General features: G+C 37.4%; 1 protein-coding gene across 3 annotated transcripts in view; it reads right to left on the bottom strand.

The window, feature by feature from the left end:
* Positions 1 to 26,714, bottom strand: part of CADM2 (cell adhesion molecule 2) — a 671,028-nt gene that overhangs the window by 92,512 nt on the left and 551,802 nt on the right. For all 3 annotated transcript variants that reach the window (XM_056329400.1, XM_056329402.1, XM_056329401.1), the window contains one exon: positions 8,793 to 8,883. In XM_056329400.1, coding sequence (XP_056185375.1) covers positions 8,793 to 8,883 — 91 coding nt within the window. The remainder of the gene's footprint in view (positions 1 to 8,792; positions 8,884 to 26,714) is intronic.

The raw sequence follows: 26,714 nt of genomic DNA, 5'->3' as shown, positions 1-26,714 counted from the left end.
ATGGGCCTTTCTTCATTTTAGAATGTGTTCCCACCTAAAAGCAAGGAAAAGAATTCTTTTGAAAGGCAAACACATGCAAAATGGATTTAATGAGCACTAAAAATGCTGCATTTAGTTGTTTTTCACACTGTACTTTCTGCACCATTTTATGTGTAAACACTGCAGAAAAGGGACACTTAAAGAAGAGGAAAAGCAATTATTGAATTGAGCCTATTAGGCAATGTGATCATTTTACAGAACACTAAAGGGGAAGTTCTTAAGCACCGTGGGAGGCTTTATTGTAAAGTGTAATTTTCAGACAGGCATTAATGCTCCCATCTGTTTCTTTTTGTGTCACACTTTTTATAACACCAATTTCCTTACTCTCTGCAAAATACTGAAGAGAGGCGGAGAGGGGGGAGCATAGAAGGTCCCAGCTGCAAAAAGAAGATACAACCCTCTCAGACAGCTAGGCTGTTTAACACAAACTGAAATTTCATCTATTGAATATACATGCTGTATCTCAGCAAAAATTTTACCTGCTTCTTATGTTATCTACTACATCACACCATGACTCTACTGTGGAGGTGTAATGTCAATGAGATACTGGTGTAGGAAGTTACAAGCTGAATATTTACTTAATCCTTTAAAATAATTGGGGGTTTGAAAAGACAAACTACCTATCCGGAAAGTTTCACTAGGCAGATTTTTTCTACAATTCATATGATATTCTTTGCAAGGTTTTAGAACATTTTACTGCAAATGAGCACACATTCAACACAGAATATAACAGATGCCTATTAAATCAAGGCAGGAGATATCATTAGTATGAACTCCTTCAAAATTACAATAATTTAAAAATTGGTCAACTATCCAAAGTAATTATAGCAACAATGGCAAAGTACTGGCAAACGGTGCCAAGTTTGGCTTCAACAGAGATTTGGGCTGGCATCAGTGACTATTAACTAGAATTTTTTTAAAAAATTAACTGGGCATAAGAATCGGATACTGAAAAGGCTCTCTGTTATTAACAGTTATGTATATTCCGATCTGCCACATTTCTGTCACGTGCTATGTGATCAGTCTGTGTTGCACATGATAAACTTTCTCTTTACCTTCCAGGCTGAAAGAGCTTGAAATGTAGTGTTTCATATTGGCAAAGCTTTCTTTATATATACACTGCTGCCTATGTGGGTGGAGAATCTGGATTCTTAACCTACAAATCTGGTTGATGATAAGACCTTTCTATGTGGTTGACAATAACCATGGGATACAGAGTGATTAACATTAGCTGACATGGATTATATGCCATCAGATCAAGTGAACAGTAGGTTGGTTTTGAGTTAACAATCACCTACTCAAAAATAATCAGTTCCTCTTGGAGAAATGGAGGTTCACAATTCTCCAGACAGAAAAGAATATTGACAGACCCTAAATGGGATAAAGATAAAGAGATGAAAAAGCGTTGTTTAAAAAAAAGGAAGAAACTTTTCAAGGAATTAGAACAAGGCAGGAGAGACAGACAGGACAGAGATACATACTGTATTTGTAGGAGACAGGCTCTATCTAATTGCCGAACAAGCCGAATTCAAAGAAAGACAACTTGGAATAGACAGAGAGCAAGGCAAAAGACAGGAATAGGAGAGCCTGAGCTATCCTGAGACCTGTTCCCCTGTGACAAGGAACACAGGGCTGAGAACTGTGAGGAGGGGTCCTTACCTTTGTACAAGTCTACACACACAGATACAATACTTTGTCCTGTACATGTAAGCATTTGTTCAAGAATTTATTTACAGAATCTTGCCCAAAGCTGTGTGACATGTGTCCCTGGAAACTTAACTGTAAACTCAGAGTGCTCAGAAAGCATGAATCTGATAAAAAAGATACTTCATTTACTGACAGGTATCGGAGGTCAATGGGATCAAGGTGAAGGATGCGAGGGAGACTGCCAGTTTGTTAAATGCATAGCACTTACGACAAAATTCAAACCCATCTACCTTTCTGCTAAGAAAAAGGTTGTCCAGATCTAAACATAAAACAGTGGAACTCCAGTATCTAACTTCCTTTCTTTTTTTCTTTTCACCTACTTGATTTCAGTTTTAGGTGGTCCTTTCCAGAGAAACTTGGAAATAGACTCTTACAATACAGGTTTTCTTATGAACAAATATGTATGAAGCTTAAGGGAGAAATACTTTGGTATCACATTCATGTTTTGCTAGAGTAATATTTCATCCTGGATATGGACAAATTCACCCAATTTTCCAAATCATTAATATTTATTGATACTGCCTGAGCATCCAGCTTGGTCTGTGGATTCATTCTGCAAGGTGATTTATAAACACAGAAACATGCATGCTTTTCCAGATTCATTATGATAATTCATACAGGCGGAGTTGATACTAGCATTCCTTTCTAGGCTGCTAGGTATTCATGGCACAATCCAGATAGTATTCTGCAGTGAATAAAATTTATGCAGAAAATGAGATAATTTCTTACAGAACTTCCATGTCACCTGCTAGAAAAGCTGGGAAGTGTATCATGTCAAAGTAGGAAAGAAAGAATTGTACATGGACAAAAAGCTGGCCATTAGACTAATGATTCAGAATCTAAACCTGCCATTATGATGTAGTTTCAAAGCATTATTGGCACACTACTTACATCAAAATGGTAACAGCTGAATGTCAAGTGGGTTTCCACAATTTTCTCTGCTAGTTCTGATTTCACTCTCCAGCACAGATTTGTAGACATGCTAAGAACTCACTGTTGCAATTCAAACCAATGATGAGCTATCTTCTGAGTGTGATGCTATGTCACATCAAATACTCTTGGGAAAATGGGGACTGTGTTCAATATTAGACCTAAAATGTACGTGATCTATTTGTCAATTTTGATCTTAGAATTCTTTTTCTGCTTCAGTTCCCAGCTGTAAATTTGAGGCAATCGAATACCCTAATTGTCCTCAGGTGTGATAAAAATAAACATTTAAATATTTGCCAAGCCCTGAGATACTAGGGGGAAGAAAAATATGAACACCTGTGAAGAAATTATTTTAATTCTGTATTCTGAGGGCATGAATCAAATAAGACCTGAGTCAGACAGATCATTCATAGCTACCATTCATAATTACTATTCCACTGAAGGAGTCAGCAATCCTCTTGAAAAGCTATATCCTTCCCACAATGCCACAGTTTTCAGGGAGCAAAGTATTATGATATTTCTCACCGTATAGTGAAAATCAGGCAATCCAAATGTGTCCCTTTAGCGTTTCTCAAAATACCTTTCTTAGGTTCAGAGGCCTTTCCACTTTGAATTGGTTTGAACTAAGGTAACTGTTCAGAGGAAGGAAGAGATTTTCTACTCTTTTCTTTATAATACATTTTAGCCTTGAGCTTGTGACAAAACGATTCATGGAATAAATGTTTCTATCATTTTCTCACTACCAAACATGTGAAAACTCTTAAGAAATGACACAGGATGTGTAGATAAAGAAGACAGTGTATGCTGTTTACCTTGACTTTAGCAAGCTTTTGGTCACTGTCTCCAGTGGTATTCTTTGTATCTAGGCTGGTGTGTTACGGTTCGTCTGGATGTGTGTACTACTCAACAGGTGAAAAACGGGCTGGACCATTGATTGGGTTGAAGGGACACTGCCTGATGAGTGGTCACAAGCAGACTTCTTCAAGAGCCTGTCCTGGGTCGTGTCCTGTTTTACTGTTTAATATCAAAGAGCAGGTTGAGGTGGTAGAATTTCTTCTCATTAAGTTGGTTGTTTACACCAAATCTCTACTGTACTGAGTATACCTGGAGGGAAGGCCACTATTCAGGGAGGCCTCCACAGGCTGGGGGAATGGGCCAACAGCTCCCTTATGTGAGGCAGGGGAATTCAGCAAGGATGGATGCAAAATCCAGCATCTAAGCTGAGAAGGACCTGGTGATCCTGCCTGACAGTAGGCTAAACATGAGCCAGTATGAGGGCCGGCTCCGCTGCTTTCAGGTGACTGAACTTTAGCTAACTCTCTTCACTAAGTTTTCTCTTATCACCTGGAGCCCTGTGAGGTCCTTCTCAAATGAAACAGTCACTCGCTGGGGTCGCCGACAGAGTGATGTTGTATATATCTCTGTTATCATTAGTATTTATTTCCATCAGCATTTGCAAAATGTTTGTCTCAACGGAGTCTTCTTTAAATAGATACTAGAAAGGACAGAACTTTCTGTGGTGATACCATACATGTAGTTTACAACAGCTTTATTGTGCAAGCTTTATTATTTGGTGTGCCCTCATTTCTGAAAGGGATCAATCAATTTTTCTGATATTAAAATGTGTATTTGGCTATACTTTATATTACTGGGTACATACAACATTAGTGTTTATTATTAATTGTGCTTTTCTCTACAGCTTTTTCATGACCTTAAGAATAAAGTTATTCTAATGAAGGATGCATACATGAGTGTTCTCCTGAAAAAAACACCCTTCCTATTTATTTCAAACAAGGCCAAATATTCACTTTACATTAGGCAACCAACTATACTATGATTCCCCTGAGCTGTATGGAAATGGAAAGATTTCTCTACAGCACACAGGAGACAGCCAACTCTCCCTGTTTCCTGTGCCCTAATTATTCCATTACATTTTTACATCCTTTCTGCTGAAATGACACTGACTTAAAAAAACCCCACATATTTCATGCATGCTTTGGTAAAAGCGCTGGCTAAGAATATTAAAAAATGAATCTTTCTTTCATTATGGGGCAGTTTTTGAGTTCACTTTTGGAGCACTTTTGAGTCATGAGACTGTACTGTTAAGCCAACACAGTGTATAGAAGCTACAACTTGCAATATGAAAACACTGACTTTTAAAATCTTTTGTAAGCACAGATGACTGTAAATTATCATTTTGTTCTTTGCTTTTTATTTTTTACAGCTGTCTATTTTAAAATATTCAAAATACTGTCAGGCAATATGACTTCAGAAAAATATAGACTTTGCATGTGATTTCATAAAAAGAATGTCTATGATTTCTGAAGCTCAATTAGATTTCCTTATTTGGAAAATAAACAAAGCCTAGGCAAAACTATATTATGCTAAATAAGAAAGAAATTAAAAAGAGCCACTGACACCTTACAGACATGTTGGGCAAGTTCATTAACCAAAATGTTTTAGCCTGACAACTGTCCAAGGATCTAGCCAAAAATATTGAAAAAGACAAAATAGCTCTAAGGATTGTAAAGACAAGATATTAGGTTCAATTTAGTTTGAAACTATACAACAGTATCTCCAAAAGAGGAATGCTATTGAATAGTGATGTCAGCAACAGGGTGTCCTGACCTAAGTTATGCAGAGAAATGGCTAAATACTTCTTAAACTACAATTTAAAAAAAGAAACCTGGAACACCAATATTATTAAAATTGCCAGTGTGAACAAGGCAGAGACTGAGTCTTGCATAAGAAAAGACTCTGCCACAAACACACGTAGTAGAATTTTTCCAAATGAAAAGACAGGGTAAGTGTGTTCTAGCTTTAGCCTCATTCTGTTTTCCCTTTTGGGGAAAAAATTACTCTGCAGCAACTATTAAGTATCATGAATGTCACCACAGCCACAACCTGGCTTCATTCTTTCTCCATTTTCATCTCAAATGTCATTTTGAAACTTGTGAAAATTGCTCTGGGATACAAGAGAAATGTACCTATAAGGAAGTGTTCATTTACTGGTATGATTCACGGTTGCCTATAGGAAACTGGAGAGACTGTTGTAACTGTGACATGAAGTTGTCAGTGTATAGAAATTAACCCATGTTGTGTAAATGGCTATGAAGGACCATGGCTGTCTCTGAGCTCTCCATGAAGTCCACAGTTCATCACTTATCTTGTGACACTGACGCATTTGGGCTCTGTGGACCTCTCCGATTTCTCTCCCTCTACAAGCCAGAAGGTAATCATAATGTAGGTTGGGAGCATGACATTACTGTTTCTCATGCTAAGCAACTGCAAACTGCTCCCAGGAGGATGCCTATTTATTACTGGCTCTGCGCCGTGAAAGACTGACCTAATGAAGCAATACAGAGCAGCTGATGTTGGCAGTTCTTGTGGCATGGACAATTAGAGGTGAATTTATTGGCAAAATATTTGTGTCCCAAAGGCTACCACATACAGGTGCCCTGCCTTGATAATTCACTGGTGTGGAGTTTTTATTTGGCTGCCCTTTCAAAACAATATGTAAGGTTTGCATTTGAATCCATCAAGGATGCAACTGAGTTTTGTTTAAAAAAACAAACTGGTAAACACCTCAGTTGAAGCTCCATTTTAATTGATTTAACTAGTGTCTCCTAAGGGTGACATATAATGTATATCTACAATATTATGTGTACCAAACAGATTATATTGTGTATGTCAAGCAAAAACATACCACTATTATTGGGCTTTTTACTGTCTTCAGAAATGACTAAAAAACACAGGGCTCTCAAGCAAAATCTAAGATCTGAGAGGATTAATTGTCTCTTTTTTTAACAGAGTCTAATGCCTTTGGCATGTGATCAAATTGATTGCCCATTTTCAATGAAGAGTATGAAAATGTGGTTATATGATGTAGACAAAGAGCAAGATATATCTCATAGAAACTAAACACAGAATTTCATATAGATGTCTATATTTAGATATCTGTATTTGCTATCCCAAAATATAAATGTAGATATCTGACTGAATTAACTGTATAAACTCCATGTAGATAGCAGAGAGAAAGTAACAGAGGTATGATCCAGTCTGGCTTTCTTCTGTAATTGTCTAATGTAGAGCAGACCAGTCATGTCATAACAGTGCCCATATCTCTCCACTCAATGCAAAGGGAAGCCCAAGGGAGAAGCTCAGATCTAAATATCTACTGTGCAGATATTTAAAGGCAGTTGAAATGACTCCCATACACTCAGAAAATGAAAAGCACCATGCCTCCTTGTGTAATACTCAGAGGCAGGTGAAACCATTGGAGGACTAGAACCCCTCTTTGGTATTATACATCCACATACCGATTACATCCATCTGTCAAACCCTCCAGCTGTCTCACAAAACTAAAAAGAACAAAAAGAAGAAATCAACCCATAACCTCCAGATTTTCTTGTTATCTAATGACTCCAAATGTGAAGGACCGAACAGCACCCCCTCCCCAACAAACAGCAGGTAATTAAGAATATAAAACTACATAATGACTGCTTTACTTCTAATCTGTATCCCTACAGTGAATGTTAGATGAATAATGAAAATCAAGCACCTGGGGCTAGAATGCCTGTAGTCTTTATTTGCCAAAGACAGCACTTGGCATGTTGCTGTCACCTGGTAAGTCATGAGGAAAACACTGCAATAGGGAAAATCCTAAATACCACCTAGCCAACAGTGCATTCAGGGCAATCAGGGCTGACCTCTTTCCTAAAATTAAGCACTTGCACATCCTCTGCTGAATTTGAAAATAATGGGGAAACAGACTCTGTACCTCCTGATACCTAGGGGGATGCTCAAAGGCTATTAAGTAAATGGGTAATTGCTTCTTTTTCAAGTATATTATAAAAGCAAGAGATAGCTTGCAACTAATTTTTGTGAGTTACATACAGAGGTATCTATCTCAGAAACCCCTATTACTTCAGCTGTGCATAGGTACACAGAAGCCCAATTGCATTGGGCACATTTAAGACTAATTGGATGGACCCCCAGTGTTCTGGTCTCAAGCAGGGTAAAAGCATGATCTAGATGTGAGTTGCTCAGCCCAGTCAAGATTTGGATGGAGGAGTTGCTTTAAAATGATACAGGCATATAACACACAAAAAAGAAAAGTACTTATGGAGTTTAGATGATGCCAGAGTAAATTCAGAAGGGCTTTTCAAAATAGAAACTTTGGACTTCAATGCCTGACTTGACCTAAATCTGACTTCAGGTTCCTACATTAAGCAATTCCATGAAGTCACTAAAGGTACACCAGGGAGAAATTCAGTCCTAAGTGACGTGATTTCTGGCATGTAATTTGCACCTTTTCTAGAACGAAAATATTATTGCACTATCATTTTCCAGACTGTTCTAAAGCTGTGTATCAAAACTCCATATAGCATTATATATTAATATTTTGAGCAGAAGGTCAATAGTTAAACAACTTGATTCTTATTAACTTAATATTAAGCAATTGGATTTTTTATGTATCTTTATGGGTAAATATATAGCACCTCATATGAGAAGATGCTGTTTTAAAGAGTGAAGTCTATTTAGATAGTAGATTCTGTGCAAGAGTTAATCTCTCCAGATCTGCCTTTAAAAAATATTGCTATCAGAGATGTTAATTTCCCAGTAAAATGATTTATATTCTTAAAGCAGGCTACATATTTTCAAATTCTGGTAGAAACAGGCAGCCAACTTGCACATATCATTAAACTTCAAATTCCCCTGTAAATGACAGCCAAAGCATCCAGAAAGTTCAATATATTTTCCCTGAGGCTAGTTGATGTAGGAAGATTTTCATGAGACATTTTCTCTTCTATCATCAGTTCAATGATGTAAACAGTGACTGATTAAGCCTGCACTCCTTTCAGGTTGATAAACCTGACTGGAAAAAAAAAAAAAATCTCACAGCTGGAATCCTTCCTGAAAACTAAAATAGATAACAAAGTAAAAGACCAATCCTCTACAGACACTTAATGAAGACAGGCTTCAAGGGGTTTTCTATACCAGAGATTACTTTACACCCTAGGACGAAACAAAACCAGTAGTTTTCTGCAGCTGAAGACTGCAATCACAGCAGAATAAGGAAAATGCAAAAACATATTACTTGTTAAATCACTTACACAGGTTTTCCTTTGGATTCACAAGTCAAAATTATAGATTGTCCTTCTTCAGGCCATGAATTGGAAGAAATGATTTTAACTAAAGGTGTATCTAGAAAGAAAAAAAATAGACATCTTGTTGATATACACAAAAAAGATTTATTATCTAAGAGTACATTCTTCTCCATTTACAAAAGACTATACCATAGATTTAATTTACACCTGGAGATGCTTTTATATGGAGCCTTGTGCAATTTTCATTGTCTACAGCATGGCAATAAAAATGACCCATGGAACTAAACCAGTAACTTTTATATCCCAAGGAAACACAGATAGAAAGCATGTGTATACTCAGAGGAAATAACTTTTTTCTTTCTGTATTCAATGCAAATACTCCATATTACTATTCCAAAATCTGATACCTAACAATAAAATAAAAAATATTGAGAATGCATAAGCAGTACTGTGTGCAATTGTTTCTTTATCTATTTATAGGTTGATATGATGGAATGCTGCTATTAGAGGAATGAATGCAATAATATACATTTGAATAAGAACACTTTTATTGTTGCAGAAGCTTGAAACCCATAATAAGAAAGCTACAATGGGCTTTCAGATAAAATACCTTGTTACAAGCATTTCACAGGTTATTATTTCCAAAATGCAATAATGCTCCCCCTATAAAAGAACATTCTCTTTTTTTAAAACAAAATTTACAAAAAGAATGTTTTAAATATCTGCAAAAAGCACTATATAAAAGTCTGCAATCTGCCCTAAAAATGTAAAAGTATTATTACTACATATTGGAATTAACTTTATAGTTTTAATTGCAAAAAAGATATACAATGTAGCTACTGTGAATTCATGCAAAATAAACATTTGCAGTAGATATTTAACTTTTAAAAATTTTTTCCAGCTGGCTTGCAAGGATACATTCTCATAATCAAAGTATTTTACATGAGTAAAATCTCCTCTTACAAGGAAAAAAAAGACCATAAAGAAAGAAACATCTTTTTCCTTAGGAAACATATTTTTCCTTAGGAAAAGGAAGAAAGAGTTCATAGTCACAGTGAGGAAAATTTTCAGACTCAATAGGAAAATACCAATTTTTGTTTCCTCCTCAGTTTCCTAACACAAAACACGCATCTTCACCTATGGCACAAGAAATCCTTTAACCTGCAAATCTAGGGTATCTAAGTTTTGTCTCATCCAATCATTAGCAGTGAGGTAGCAGTGACAACACAGATATCCTATTATCAAGCAAATGTGAAAGTACGTGACAATATGACCCTACACAATCAAATGGAAAAAATTATATACTGTAACAATATAATTTCTTACTGAGACGCTAATAGTCCTGTTGAACGCTAAATGACATATGAAAAACTGAAAAAGTCAGAAGTGTTTTTCTAAGGTTGATTTTTATTTTTTTGGCATATCATAATGTATCAACATGGCACAAGACAAGAAAAGGGGAAGGCTTAGTGCAGGCTTGTCATAATTCCACTGAAAGCATTGTCAGCATCATTTAGCTTTCAGTACAGCTGCGCTAACTGTACACCAGCAGCAAATCTGTTCCACAAGTTCCTATTTCTAAGGACCCTGCAAACTATTATGCAGGTGCCTAATCCTTTGGAGGTCGTGCTGGTGTTTCCTTCATTTTTAGCACATGCTTAAGGCACTGACCTCAAGTGCCTTAATAAATCAGGTCATCGAGTACTTCTGTGATTTCAGTGGTGCTATTGAAGATTAATAAATTACTCTCTTGACTATACATTAAACCAGAGGAAAAAATTAGTGTCAGTTAGGAATACATGAAGAATTTAACTGAGGGAGGGAGACAACTAATGCAATGAGATCAAGAGGTTTCCAGAGAAATACGAAAAAGAGCTAAACTTTGATGGAGGTAATCATGATAGCCACAGGTTAAGAAAGAAATTAAAGGCTCACGTAGCTAGCACTACTGGTTTATATATTTCAGAAATTATCAGCATTTTATGCATTACTGTAAATGACCCATGTAAAAGAGGGGGCCTTCAGACAATTAAGCTTTGATTTGCATGGATCAATGCAATGCTGTTTCCCTCGGCTTGAAGTGCCCAATCTACTTATTTAATGCCCCAGACAGCTCTCTGTTCTCCGTGCACTTCTAAACAGAGCTTAATAACACAGAATAAGAAAGGTCTTATATTTATGTTTCACTCTTTAATGCACAATAAAGTAGTGTAGGAAAAATACTCCCTTGTGGTTTTCCTTACTAATTGACTTGTACAGTAACTGCTTGTTTCTTTAGAATAGGAAACATAGGGTTTAATTCAATATATAGTTTTTAGGGAAGCTTACAATTGACATTTTTTGTATTTTATTAATAGTCCCTTTTCAAAAACTAGTTGATATTCTATTTTGGGTGCTTCATTCTCAGTGTTATTGTTTCCACTTCATTTTTGTGCTGTACTTGATTCCTCTCTAGAATTAAAGTGTACACTTAGAAGGTGAAAACTTTTAAGAGAAACTTGCCCTCCCATTTAACGTTCACATCAGTATTTAAAATGAGATGAAATCTTTAGAATAATTGCATCAAAACGAACCTAAATATGTTATTTTAAGAAAGATAATAAACCCCTGCTGCCTGATATTTTTCCAGAACACAAAAAGCTATTACAAAATACTACCTTCTGCTACGACTGTTCATTTTTGAAGAATTTGACAAGTATATATGTACTCTATCAATACTGTGAGCTTTCACCTGTCACACTCAGAAGTATTACTCATAACAACTAGAACATCACCTGATCTCCAGCAAACACCACCACTGCTAGGAAACAAAGTCTAAAGAAAGAAAAACATATAAAGAACAGTAATACAGTAAGAGGGGTTGATTTATTATCAGATATGCTCATCAGCTTGTTATAAGTAAAGTAGGTATGTCTAAAAAATCTCTACTTTTACAACCAAAACAAACAAAAGGAGTAGGATCCAGGGGTGTATTGTGAGTCAGATCTTCTGTTGGTCCTCCTCTAAAGACAGTAGAAGTATAGCAATTTACATCAGTTAAACTTACGGTACTATAACAATTTGCATCTTTTTAAGGATTTGGCCCAGTAATTTCATGGTAATAAAATACTGTAGAACAGTATTTCAAGCAGAATTCTTATGAATGACAGACTTGTCACTAAAATTTCTTTACAATACCCACAAATATACCCTTATCCTGAGCTCTAAGGACATTATGGAGAAGATACATATTTCAAAAAGAATAGGCATGTGTTAAGTCCAATCAAAACCAAAAAGAAACCCCTCCCACCTACGCAGTGGTTTCTGTGAGTGTAGGTATTAGAGCAAGCCTTCACAGTAAAACACACTGGTTTCAGTACCCAGTGACTTATTTGTTTACATGCATCTCCAACAGTGTGAGAGCTCTTTGGCCCTCTAGTAATGAGGTTCTTACGAGCTGCAACTGACAGCACCAGCCTGAACTGAGATTCAAACATGTCTTTAGACACATAGCAAGACATCTTCTACACCTCCTATGCCAGGAATCTACTTTTTTTTTTGCTGGAAATAATAGCTTAACAGCACTTACAGACAAAAACTATGGCATGGGGTTTTTTCATATATCCTTTCCTGTTTCAGCAGACCAAAGGAAAAAGCTCCACTGAGTGACTTTATTTCATCCATCTTTCTAGGCTTTTTGTACCTCTCGTTGCACATGACCAGAGAAGCCATTTCAAAGCTTTGGGAAAATGTATCTATTTTTGATCAGGCAATATCATCTTTATTGAGCAACATACGAAAATCAGTGAATACATGTGGAAAATTGATTTCAGTTTACACTGGTAATTAATGTTATCTGATATAAGAAGAAATTCAACACTTCAGCACATGGGCTTTTTTGTTGTACTCTTAGTAATAACTAATGACCATCTTAATACCTGCGGAACTGCTTTACTGATTGATTTAATCTCTTTGAAGCCATTTCAAAATAACTATGGTTCTTAGTCACCAGACCTTTGCTGTTAATCAGATATTCAATGCTAAAAGGGTTGGGTTTTGTGGGTTTTGGTTTTGCTTTTGTTTTTTTCCAAAATGCACTTGCTGTTTTTATATTGCTTGAAGAAAGAAAGATTTCATTATTTGGTGTATTTTATCACCAAGCCCTTATAAGGTTATATATATATATATATATATATATATATATATAAATAATATGCAGGATTAAATGTCTTCATATAAATTTCTTCACATAAATTACCTATGTAAATTAATCACATGGAAGTTCCTGAAAGATTGCCATATGATGTTACGTTAAACTATATGTGTAAACCCTTGACAACCACAGTGTGAAAGCGGAAAATGAATTCATAAAAGTAAACAAGTTTTCTTAAGATCACAAATCAGGTCACCAAGAGAATCAGAAAATTAATTTCTACTAGCTTCTTCTTAGAGTCAAGATAGTAAAAAAGTAATTTGGCCTCTCTTCCCCATGTAACTTCAGAAGTCCTCAGTCCCCTCAGTCCTTTGCAAGCTGGATTACCAGAGCTTCTGCTGACACCTTTTTGTGGAACTCCCAGCTACTGGCTGAGTAACTAAATGACCCCTATGCATCCTGGGGCATTAACCAGCCAAAAGTGTGTGGGAATAACCAGAATTCAGAAGAAAAAACATTTCATAAGACAAAAGGGTAACATTAAGAGGAAGATATGATAGCATCGTGTTATCTTATCAAATAACCTCTCCCTAATGTACTCATCTTCAGTTAATGCAATTACAATGCTAGAAACAGAAAATAAGACCACCTCTTTCCTTGGGAAGATGTTACGGTAGATGGAGTATATAAATTATGTTGAGACTTTTAAAAATTATTGAAAGTAGTAGACTAGTCAGGAGTAGAAATATTAGTGACCTCATAGCCATTAGAATTCACACAGTGCTGGAAGTGTAATTCAAAGATCACAGAATCACAGAATGATCAGGGTTGGAAGGGACCTCTGGAGATCAGCATCACCTGCTAAAGCTGCTAAAGCAGAGCCAGAGCCTGGCAGAGCAGGCTGCACAGGATCACGTCTAGGCTGGTTTTGAATGTCTCCAGAGGAGACCCCACAGCCTCCCTGGGCAGCCTGTGCCAGGGTCTGTCACCCTCCGGGTAAAGACGTTCTTCCTCATGTTCAGATGGAGCTTCCTGGGCTGCAGTTTGTGCCCGTCGCCCCTTGTCCTGTCACTGGGCACCACTGAAAAGAGCCTGGCCCCAGCCTCCTGACACTCGCCCCTGAGATGTTTGTGGACATTGATAAGATCCCCCCTCAGCCTTCTCTGCCCCAGGGTTTTTAAAGGTGTTTGTTGCATGAAGTCTGCAACTTCTACTTCTCAAAGTAAAATGGCATAACAGAAGATGTGGGTTCTAAAAAATTTCAGCGACAATCTCCTGTAGTATTATCCATTCATGGTCTTGCTTGCTACACAGTGATTTTGTAAAATGTTTGGATCTTCTCTTTTTACCTGGCTACCATGTCTTTTTCATGATCAAAGCAGTCCAATAATAAATATAAAAGAAATTATTTGATGTTTAAGGAAGAGTCAGTATATAAAGTACTATTAGTCTCAACTTATAGTTTTGGGAAGGTTGATTCACATCATTCTAAGGACATGGGTGACACTGTCAAGAAGAAATCACATTTCTCTTGGCTTCCACTGCTGTCCCTTCATCAGAGAATGCATTTTTTCTAGTCTGTAGGATATTAAAAGACCTGGCACAGAAAAAAATGTCCCATTTGGTGACAGTAACATATAAGGTTCAAGATATATAAAGTGTATAGAGAAAGATTCATCTCTTGAGTTGTTGTAGTTTATGAGTCTTTGGGGTTCAAAAAAAAAAAAAAAAGGTAAGGTTCTTTCCTCTCTGCATGGCACACGTCAGTGTGATATATACTGTCTAAACCTCTCTTTCTTAAAACATGAGGGATTCTGTGCTTCTTTTATTTTTCACCATGTCCCATTTAGTCTTCCAAGTTCAAACTAGTACCAAAAAACCTAGTGAAAATGGTAGAAATAAAGGGAGGTACAGCTGTTCAAACACGTTTGTTGTGAACAAAAATGTATACCTCTATACAATATAGTTTTACAACAAACATCATTAAATCCCCCTAATCATACCCTCCCATCTGATTAGTTTCCATGGAACCAAATTGTCAGGTGCCTATTTCAAAATCAGGGCAAACAGATCCTGTCTCTAATCACATTATAAATAATTGAAAACAGCTCATTAACATAATTTGACCCTAGGCCTCCACTGGAATACTTTGATTCTGATGTGTTTTTTCTCTGAAGGTGATTCTCTCTCTGTAGTTCATGTTATGAACATCTCTTCACCCTCAAAAAGAAGCTGAGTTTGTTGTAATGAAGTCTGTGATCCTTGAGGGACTTATTGTTTGAGTGTAAATTATGTTAACAGTAATAGGAAAGACACTAGTACAGGGAGGGACAAATACATCACTTGCTGGGTTTGTCAGAGGAAGCAAGTGCTACATCAGGATGTGCTACAAGTGTCATTCACAGCCCTTCTAAAAACACTGATACTGCCTTCTTATTTAATCTTTTAGAATGGTGACTAGATGGTTTTAATTACCTTTTATGACTAGAAGTTTTTGTCTATACACGATTTAAAAAGCCTTAAAAGTAGTGCTAGTAAAAAAAAAGCTTTGTTTAACAATGCAATTCTGCATTGGATGCCATAACATTAAATATGTCATTGGATCCATTCAGGGAGAGAGCTACGACTGTGTGACAGAGCAACTCTTCACACTGTGATCAGTGAGCTTACCATGAATGCCAGCTTTCACCTTCACAAACCCTAAGCAACACAAAGAACACGTCTTACTAACTACTCACCAGTTCGGAAAACACTCCCTCAAGCTCCAGGCAGCCCACAGAACAAAATCCATAGGCCCTAGCTATGGTATAGCATCCATGTCATGGCTGCCAGCTCATTTGGCAAAGGCACTGGAATGAGGCGCCTCTCCTTCTGTATGGGAAATTCAGTTGGGATTTCTAGGAATAACAGGAGGATTCTCATATACTCAGCAAGCAGGTTGTGCCTTGTTGCAAGATATGAAAATCTGCTGTGGTTGGCTGGTGAGGCTCCCCGCACTCTTCTCTTGACATAACCTGCTGAGTTATTTCTAACTAGAGTCCCAAGAGCAATGGACCATGATACTACTATCCTGCTCAGATGAACTGGTAGGTTTCTCTCACTGAGAGTTACTGTTTCATGCTGTCTGCATAGCCAGTGATTGCCACTACCCAGGAAAACTCACACATTTTCTTTTGTTACCAAAAGGGATAGACCATGTATTAGCCCCCCACCTTCCTACCGTTGCCCACTGACTGTTCCCAGATCACTGTAAGTTCTGATATAATCGTTTCACTGTGTGCAGCAGCATCTCCCGCCTGGATCTACAATACTCAGGTTTACTCTGTCACTTCTAATTAATTTATTTACCCTGTTTAGTTTTTTGCACGCTAACCACCGCTACCTTTTGTACCAGAGTCCAAATCACTATGAATGATTCATTAGAACACACTTTTCTTCTTACAGGTTTAGCTAAATTATGAGCTAGCAGCAGCATGTTTTTACTTCATAGTTTTATTTTATGACCGCAAACCTTCTGAATATTGAAAAGCTTCCATAAATTTCTCTGATATTTTATTGTGGCAGTGAACAACAACAGTTCTGGTGCTATCATTTTAAAAAATGTTATAAAAATCTAACAGTCCAATAATAAAAGATTATTGCTACCTGGTAATAAATGACTGCCAGATGATAAGATTTTTAAAGCATTTCCTGAGAGACTAATTCATTTATTCTCTACCTGTTTTTGCCTGTTTTTTGAAAAGGCATGTTTGCAAAATCTATTTATGTCACAGTCTTCTACATTTTTCATCGTGCTTTTTCTCTTTTATTTCCTTGGAAGCTTTCCATCATTTCCAGATGCCAAGATAAAATAAGCAGATAACTCCAAAAATGATGGTGTATCTACTTCCCAGATTAATTAGCACTGGAGTAAGCACAGGACAGTTTAAGGTATCTTTTTTATCCCCCAGAAACCATGAGAAGATCATAATTTTAATATATAGATTACAAAAAAATTATGACAAAGCAATATATGGATTACAAAACTCCTTGAAAATTCTGTATTCCTACACAATTTTATTACTATTTCTAAAAAGCCTACGGGATTAAGCCTAGAACAAAAAGACTTTCAAAGTAAATTCCAAGGACAAACCACTCTAGTATGTTCAAAAATAAACAACAAATTGGATATCCCAAATGAGATCTGAAAGAAGAGAGAGGAGTACTCTAATCAGCTCTGTGAAAGTGCTCACCATTTTTAATAGCTTTTACACTTCCCAGCTGCCTGCATCCTACAGCTGTGAATCAGCATTCCCCAGAACTGGGCTCCCTTTGTAAATGACAAGTAGCACGGCTTCTGCCTGTGCCCTATTGCTTTGACTAAGCACTTGCAAAGCAAGTCTGCATTGGTAAACGTCATCAAATTACCCTGGGACATACAGCCAGTTTGATGCTCTGCTTCAGAATATAACAAATGACTCATTGCTTAAACAGATGAAAGAAAAACTCAGTATTACGTATCTGACAAGCTATTTTATTAGTAGTGTTTGTGGGTGAGACAATCTAGATCAAATGATTGTGTCAGGGCAATGGTATTTCATTTCAATAAATGTGTTCGACGATACTGTAAAATTAAGCTTTATAATATTTTCTAAATACTTAGCTTTGAGAAAAGTGAAAACTTGGTAACATATCCACATGGATATTCCTTTATCTTCTTTTCACACTCCTTCAAAAACTACTTTACAGTCAAGCAAGACCAGAAGCAGCATATGGTCCCTTTGTAATCTGAGATTCTTTGATGACTATTATGTCATCCTTTATCTCTTCTCTTTTAATTTATTTAAAACAATCTTTGTTGGAGAAAAAAGTAATAACAATTTGTACCAGGAGACTGTAAAAACACCCTCCTGGATGCAAAACAACAAGCCAAATGGCAATGTGGGGGAAAAGAAAGCTCGATGAATGAAATTTTCCACCCTGACACTCATAATTCAAATGCCTGAATCGAAGCACCAACTTTGCAGAAAACCATTTAGGTTACTAATTCTGTGAACACTGATTACCTGGTACTTCGTTAAAAATATTCCTAGCACCTGTTTCAACATCTCACCTGTCAGTCATACCAGGCCGCTCCAACATGATTGTTAAACTGTGAGCGTAGCACTGGATATATTGGTAGACCCTGCCAGATTAAGTGGTAGACGGAGCGGCACTGTCACCACAGCTCTTGATGTGTGCCCCTTCATGGAGATAGTTAGCACCAGTTACAGCTACTGCCCCTTACAGGGTTTTGCAGAATGGGTCACTGGTTTCTTAGTTATCCCTTAAGTCACATACACACATGAAGGATATGATTGAAAATACATTTTCTTTGGCAACTCTGTTCTGTTTCCTTCAGTGAATGCAAGTGATGAACCTTAGGTTTACAACTGTTACCTTGTTTAATTATTTCTGTCATGCCACTTCTTCAGACTAAACAATCTGTTTGGTTTAATGTCTATTGCCTTACACCATGCACTCTCCAACTGATCTATCTCATTTTTGCCATGTCACCTAAGAGGAGTAAGGAAGAAAAGCAAAAGAAAAAAAAGCCTTCTGCCTAAATCACGTATGTTATCAAGAAATACCTAACTCTGAGTCAGAACATGACCTTTCACTGTAACTTTGTCTTCCGCATCCTCAGTTTCTTTTGCTTAAGGCCTTCAGTCTTCTGTTGTGTCTGATTTAAATTATCTTGAATATGGGTTGAGAATTGCAGCACATCCAAAACTGCTGAAAGAGTAAATGAAGAGCTCTGGATGCTCAGCATACCCAAATACCCCTTCAAGCCTTTCTCTGACATTTGTATCAGATACTGGACACTATAAAACTTTATATAAAAATAACTGAGCAGTAGTATCAGGGCATGAAAATTTGATTTCTTCCTTATAAATATATACCACACACTCATGAAGGGCAAACTTCTATTCCTTGGGAGGTCCTGCTAACAATCTCTGTATGTGGTTTTCTCCAAACCGTCTCACCTGCTTCCTAGTCATCAGTTCTGGCAATAAGCAGCCTCCCAAACTGTTCTATAGGGAGGGTCTGGAAGAGCTCTGCCCTCCTGTCGTTAGGCTGACTAGCTGAAGGTGACCAGAGCTGTAACTTGGGGGGTGAGCTATACAGATTCTATAATCATCACTCTCCTTCCAAGATGATTCCATTTGAAATAACACCAAGCCTAGGCTAGGCAAAACAGGAAAAGGTATTTTAAGCATATTTTCAAAGACAGCATGGATCTTATTGGATCTTAGTCATGTACCTGAAATTTTCTTGCTCTGGTTGGGGACCTCACCTGGAACTGCTCAGACAATGGACCTTCATTCAGCTACTCAGTCTTTATTGTCCTCTTAGTGCTACCCAATATAAAGTTGTTATAACACATATATTTTAAAAAAATGCTTTCTGTTTTTTCTGTAAATTCAACCTTTCACTACATATCTCTAATACGGATAATCTAACATATTCACATTATATCCATGTAGGCATTCATCTTATCAAATACAATGCAGAGAAGTGATGTTTTAAATCCCTTTGATAGTAGCTGACTGTTATTTACATGTTACTTAGGAGCTTCAAAAATCAGTCAGCCAGTCTGGGGGATACTGCTTTTGGGGTCTCTGTGATAGATTATTATTTCTGGAACCTACCTCCTTATGTAGAGAAAAGTTTATCATTTCAGGAAATCAGCTGCATTGCCTTTTTTACACCTTTATGCTAATTTTCTGTCTTTTCAGGTAGATGAACTAACTTGTTCTCTTTCTTATGTCCACCTAAGGATATCCTCCAGCGTCTTGGCTCACTCACTGTGGGGGATTCCTATTGATGACAATGGCACGTGGCCAGTTATGAACCGAATCAACTATGCGACCTCAAAATCCTACAGTGAGCTCTGCAAGGTTCTGTGCCCAGCCTCCCCTTTGGAGAGAAAACAGTTGCTAGCCTGCCAGTGCTCATTAATTTGGAAACATCACCACACTGACCAAAGCTAGCATGTCCACATGGCCAAGCGCTCCGTGGTTCAAACATGCATTTGGAACAGGTTCAGGGATGATCTCACTGTGCTCCATTTCCCAGCGTAGCCATGCCCTCTGTCTTTACAGGCCTTTTATCCTTGGGTTGTCTCTTCCCTATGTCTAAAGGCTTACACAGCTGGAATGGAATTATGCATATACATTTACTTGCTGAACATCCTACCTTTAATATTATTAAACATTCCCTCCCAAACTTCTTTTAAAACCTTCCTGAGCCCTCAAACACACAACAAGCAAACGAAACAACCTGCCCACACTGTATTTTAGTTTCAATGCAGAATAGACAAGTCACTCTGTGGATTTTCCTACAAAGGATTTTAGCAAGAAATAAATTATATTAGATTATATTTCAGTTGTAAGCTATATTTGAACAGAAGCCACCAGATGGGAAAGGTCAGGATTGTGCATTAACCCTTTGAACTAGATACCCCCTTTGAAAGCTGAAAGTTTGGCAGTAAATGGTCCTACAAGTTTTTGAATTATTTTGCATTTAAATTATGGATTTCTTATTTTCATCCATCATTAACCTAATTGATCTCATTTAAACATGCAAATTGTGGCACTGAACTTTCATGTTCACAGATATCATTCTTTACTGTTTACAGTAACTATCCTTTGTGTTTCATTTGTTCCAAGCATTCACTAATATGAAAAGCCTAAACTAGATAATTTTACTTACTAACATGATGTTTACATAATTATTGAGCTAAATAATTAAATAGAAGAGCTTCTTACTTACTTTTCATTCAATGTGAAGAGGTGAACATGTGCTGAAGCTGTATCTTTCAATTTGCATTCTTATTATTACTATTTTTAACTACATCTTACACCAGTAAATATGGAAATATCCCTATTTTAAGGGATACAGAATGGAAAGCTGGTCACTGAAGTATTGAAATAACATTGAGATATATTTATTGTCCACATTAACATTCACACCATGATTGACGAATAAAAAAACCCAAACAGTTCAGGTAAAACACCAGAACAGTATCTCCACATAGGTGAATCTTGGGTGGAAACCTCAATGTGTATGAAGGGTAAACTTATCTCACAGCATAACTGGAATATCTTGAAACTTTCTCATTTTCAAGGTCACTGCAGTCCAGCAGAACATCTTCATTGGAAGAGAAAACCAGGAACACATTCAGATGACCTCTGAAGTATGGGAGCATCAGTCACAAGAGACGGTGACTCTTTCAGACTCAGGTACCCATTTAAGAAAACATCTAGCTTTTCCTCATGAGCTTTTAAGGGATTCAAACAGCTGGCAGATTTTCACTGAAGTGAAGGAAATTCCTGTTTTCTTAGGCTTACAAAGATTGCCTATGGTCAGAGAGGAAGGTTTTGTGAGAGACCAAGGATTGCCTGCCCATCGCACAGAAAACACAGCCCTCTTGCTTTTTAAGCAGGAACAAAAAGTGGCTTTAATCAGTAAGACAATCTAAATTGTTAGATGAAGGTCGGATAGAGAAACCCACCTGAAAAGCTGAGATCTAAGAACTCGAGGCCAGGCCTTCTGTTCTGTAGGAACAACGTTGCCATAGCCATGCCCAGGTGATCAAGATGCTGGGTGGTATCTTACACTAACCAGCTACTACCCTCCATTAACTCAGGATGGGAAATATACTTCATTGCTAAGGATAAAGGACACATGTCAAAAACATCCCTGCGATAGACCAGTGCTGGAGCAAAACCTAGCACGCTGCTGTCTGAAGCAAAGACGTTCTTACAGCACCCACAGTCCTGACAAATCAGTCAAAATTAAAAAAAAAAAAATAAAAATGTTCTGGGTTTCCTTCTTGTGCCCTACTATTCATACCCAGCTTTAACAGGTATGCTTAGCAGAAGAGATAAGAGTCTGATAATGACTTTGTGACTTCCAAAAGGTTGGGTCTAGGTAGCTGTACAATACCGACAGCAGACTGTTTCCACAAAAAAAAGAACACATAGCCTAGATGTGTCTCATTCCCAGAGCTGAGTCTAAGAACTCAGAAGAATAAAGCATTAAAGCCAACAAAAACATTAAGAGTGCATCAGTTTGGAACAAAACAATTCTGTCTCCTCAAAGGGAAATTTTCTTTGCCATTTGTTATGAAGAGTATGCAGTAGGATGGACCATGCCAGAGAATATGCCACTGCATCTGTGCCATCATGTGACTCTTGAAAGAAGGCTTAAGCCTGAGATACTGGCCACCTTCCACAAGTTCTAGAGGTCTCTGAGGTATCACAGTTCCAAAACACTCGAATTACTCTAAGATAAAATGCTTATAGCAAAAGAGCAATTTGTGCTAATTTGGAAAATAGAACTGCAAAGCCCTGGATGTGCAAATCTCAAGTGAGTTCTTTGTTTTATGGCCTTAGAGAACTATCCCCTTGGAAATCCAAATCTTTTAACTGTATCAGAAGTTACATAAGAGTTGTGTGCTTAGGCTTGCCGACTACAGGTATAGTCAGATCAACATTTTCCCTCATGGCAAAGCCAAAGCAAGTTTTGGTTCTTATGGAAATCCCAGCTATTTTCACTCCTGACTCAACATACAGTCTATCTGTATTAACTTGAGTTGGCTCAGTATTTTGGGGCCCTGATAAAAAAAAAAATAAAATGAAAAATTGGAAGGCTGTGACACCTCATTTTCCTAGTTAGTAAAGCATCTCCTGACCCTGGGACGTATCACTTGCCAGACTGTTCATGCAAAGATTGAGGCAGTGTGTAATTATGCCAAATATTCCCAGATTTTACTTTAGCGCGTGTGTTTTAGGGTGTCACACAGCGTAATCAAGAGATGGTCAAAAGCAAATGAGAATGATCAATAATGCTGTTGACTGGTCAGAAATGAAAGATCAGGATCACTGAAGGAGACATCTTTGAACTCTCTATTTTCTTCACTTTTGAAAAACATGTTGTCTGCCTAGACAGCACAAGCTGCTTCTGAAACAGAGAAATGTGCCTTTGTTCCTAAAGCATGGGTACCAGTTAACTCCTGGGGAGTTCTGGGAGACATAACTCATGCAAAAATAAAGAAAGAAACAAATAAATAAATAAATTAATTAATCCTGACACTAAGGGAAAAAGGACAGAACTCATGCCAAAGTGCCAGAGTAAAAGAAATTTTTTTAAGCACAAAGTTGGCGCAAATAAGTACAGCAAGTAAAAAGAAAGCAGCACACTAAACCAAAATTAAAATCTTAAGTATTAGTTGAACAGCTTCAAGAAAACAAGTGGTCTGCCTCAGCCACACAGCTGAAAGAAGATGAATGTGTGACACATATTTTACCCACTTACAGTACAGAAGGACCATATGTAGGCAACAGGGAAAACTGTCCCTCCAGCCTCATTTTTTATCATAGCTAAGAGGTGTCCAAGTTTGTGTGCTTTTGCATGGGCATGCATCTGCCTCTTCCGAGCTACAAAAAGACAGCAAGTCTGCGGTTGAGACAGTCATCCTGAACAGCCACCTAACATATTTAAAATGTCACTAATTAATGAGAATTAAACATTAAGATTTAAGGAAGACACAGGGTTTTTTTTTCTGTAAATGCTATTCTCATATGCAACTGTAAGTCTTTTCTTCATAGACTAAGGGTCTAACAGTCAACCATGCACGACCCTTTTCTTGCCTTTATAATGTCTTGCTTCATGTAGTATTATATGAATGTATATTGTAAGAAATAATACATATAATATCTTTTATTTTCACATATTCACACACAAGTATATAGATATTAAGTTTCATATGTTTTCATATTATTTTTGTTCAGAACATGTAACTGTAGAAACTGTGTTCCAACAAAAACTTGAAACCAGCCAAGTAAAAATAATGGGCTAAATTCTCTTGGTGAGCATAAGCTAGTGCACCTCTTTGATAAAATTACTCTGCTTTACACCAGCAGAAATTCTAAACCCATCCCATTGTCAGAGCAACCTCCATTTGTTAATATATCAGAAATCACAGCAGTACGCTGTTGTTAGACACACATGCACACACATACACACCATTTTCTACATGGCTGCACAAGTGCATTGCTGATTTGCTTATCTGCAGTCTGCCGCATTTGAAGCATTTTGTTTACTTAATTCAAAATCAATAAGCTTATTTCCCGGACAATAATTCCGACATTCTCTTGGAATAGCTGCTTAATTTTAAAGTCAAGTTCAGACCTTCATTGCAAAAGAATCTAATAACCCACAAATGAAGAAACAGCCTGTTTGCACAAACACTGTTGGAACAGCCTGTAGAAGCAAGGTAGCTGATGGCTACAGAATGGTCAGACTGACAATCTGCACATCTATGTCTGCCAATATAGAATTTAATAAAAATTGCCTCTCCAGGCACTTCTTTATATAACACATATTTAGCTTATTAGTGCTGTCATTTGGGAGCGTGGTCAGCTTTTGAGCAAAATCTCACTGAATCCATTAACACGGATCACATCACAGCTGCCATTTTAGAATCGCGATGATTAGGCTTGAAGTTCAAATGATTTGATTTCACTTTAAAGCTTCAAAAGCAGCCTCTGGGGCAGCCTTATACAATTAATTTTTACTGAGGTCTGCTGGGTAATTTACTGTAGTCAGAGAATCTTCACTAAGGTAAGGTAATTGCCACTGGGTGATTTTACGGCACTCTGTTCAGTAGGAAGCAATGTGTTGGCTGGCTTCTGCTCAGGTAAGACCTGGAGGAAAGTGAAGATGCTGCTTCTGTGCAACAGCACGTGTCTGAGACATGGAGGAGGAATGAGCAGAATGCCCTCACTTCCCAGATGTGGACCACAAGTTCTACTTGCCCTCAAAATGTCTTTTCAGGAGTATGCGTGAGGACTCGCAGTATACATCCTCACAAATACCGTACTGAGAAGCTTTCAAAATTGAAGTACTGCACCTGTGATTCTTTAATACAGGAACAAAGAATGCATTCTTAGTTTAGTCTGAATGCAGAAGTAAACAATGAAATGAAATATCCCTTTGAGATTTGTATTTATCATTTACAAGAAGCACTTCCTAATAATCAGTGGCAGCTAGGCTGACGAGCAAACTTCAGAGCAAAGCCACGGGGGATACAAGTCTATTTTAGGTTTCCTGTTGACAGTAAGGGTCAGGGGAAAAATAAACTCGGCAAGCAGTGTCATGCAACCACAAAACCTCTGCTGGCCAAGCAGAAACTAAATTATGGCTAAACCTTTCAGCACACCAGAAAGACCTGGGCAATTGGGCTGCACTGCAGTACACAGAGCATGACATACAGATGAGCAGGATTAAGCACAAGTGAGACGTAAAATAAATTAGTGATAAATAAAACTCAAAAGGCTGGAGGAGCTAATTATCCCACAGTCTGGAGTGGGGTACAGTATGCTTACCCCAAAAGCATCCCTATTAGTTTAATATTTGAAGCCTGCCAAATTAATCTGGAAAGCCCTGTGAAAACAAGGGCTGATCAAAAAAAAAAAAAAAAAAAGGCAGCAGAAGGACTCAGACATTATTATTGTTACATACACATATACATTTTAAAAGAAAATTAAAACTTTCTTATCTTTAAAGTTTAGTCCTCACCTTCACTTCATGTAATGTAGTACTACCGGAGAAAGCTGATTTGATTGCTCTGTCACACTAATAAAAGGTAAGATTTGTGTAAGGGGAAGACGGAACATAGTATATTCCATATTGATATCACTGCTGATGGCATTACTGGCTTTCATTTTGTTAAGTTTACTTCCTGTTAAAGAATAAAAGCAGCTGTGTGGACTCATAAGCACCTCTACCTACATCACTCCGTGGACTCATTACAAATATCTGTTTCACATAGTCTCATCGTGTAGGACAGAATTAATTTTATTCTGTCTTTCACTACGCATAAATAAAAACTTGTCATGCCAACCATTACGTTGCTTTCCTTTTTCTTTACCTCTCATCCACTGGATGCAAAAACAATCTTGTAATTCCTACTGTTCTGTTGTTTTCCTTTTCCTAGCCTGTTTTTGGGTTTGGGTTTGGTTTTTTTTTTTTGGTTTTGTTTTGATGAAGCCACAAATGTTTTGTTCATTGTCAGGGGCTACTTGCTTAAAAGAAAGATGACTTTTTTACTTTCAAGCATGATTATACAGGACAGAAATGGCTAGACAATGTATTATTGCCTTTTGTTTCCAACCTGTGATGATACACTGATAATTTGTAAGGAGCATCCATGTACCACAGATAAAACTTTTCAGATTATAGGAAGGAGTTTAAAAACCAAGTGCAGTTCTAGTGGGTGATGCCCCTTCATTGTGCATCTGTTCTCTGCCAAACTGATGCTCATCTGTGCTGTTCTGTTTGACCGTTTTAAGGTACTTTATCATTCTCCTATAGCTTCTGCTCATCTGAAATACCCCTGGGACATTCAGAACAAGCACCCTATGGAGCAATGCCATGCTACCTGGTTGTGATTTCGGAGCCTATACAGGACTTCAGATTAACAAATTCTCCTGACTTTTCTCATGGGTTCCCATAATTCATCTATTTTGTTAGCACTATATTTGAAGGGCTGTCAGGTGGCATTGAGGATATATTGGGTCAGCTCACACCGGGTCCTGTGAGCATCCCTCTCATTAATACAAATAGGATGTCTCTTACATGTTTGGAGTCTTATAGATTGATGGGAAAAAAGTTAGCACTTTCCAGTAATACCCACAATGATGGTGCACAGTACCAGGAGAAAAAAATCAGGAGGTCCAGTTCCAGTGCAGTGTACTCCATTCAGTCTT

This window comes from Falco biarmicus, chromosome 2 (assembly GCF_023638135.1).
Source record: "Falco biarmicus isolate bFalBia1 chromosome 2, bFalBia1.pri, whole genome shotgun sequence".
NCBI lineage: Eukaryota > Metazoa > Chordata > Aves > Falconiformes > Falconidae > Falco > Falco biarmicus.
This window is presented reverse-complemented; position numbering and strand designations above follow the sequence as displayed.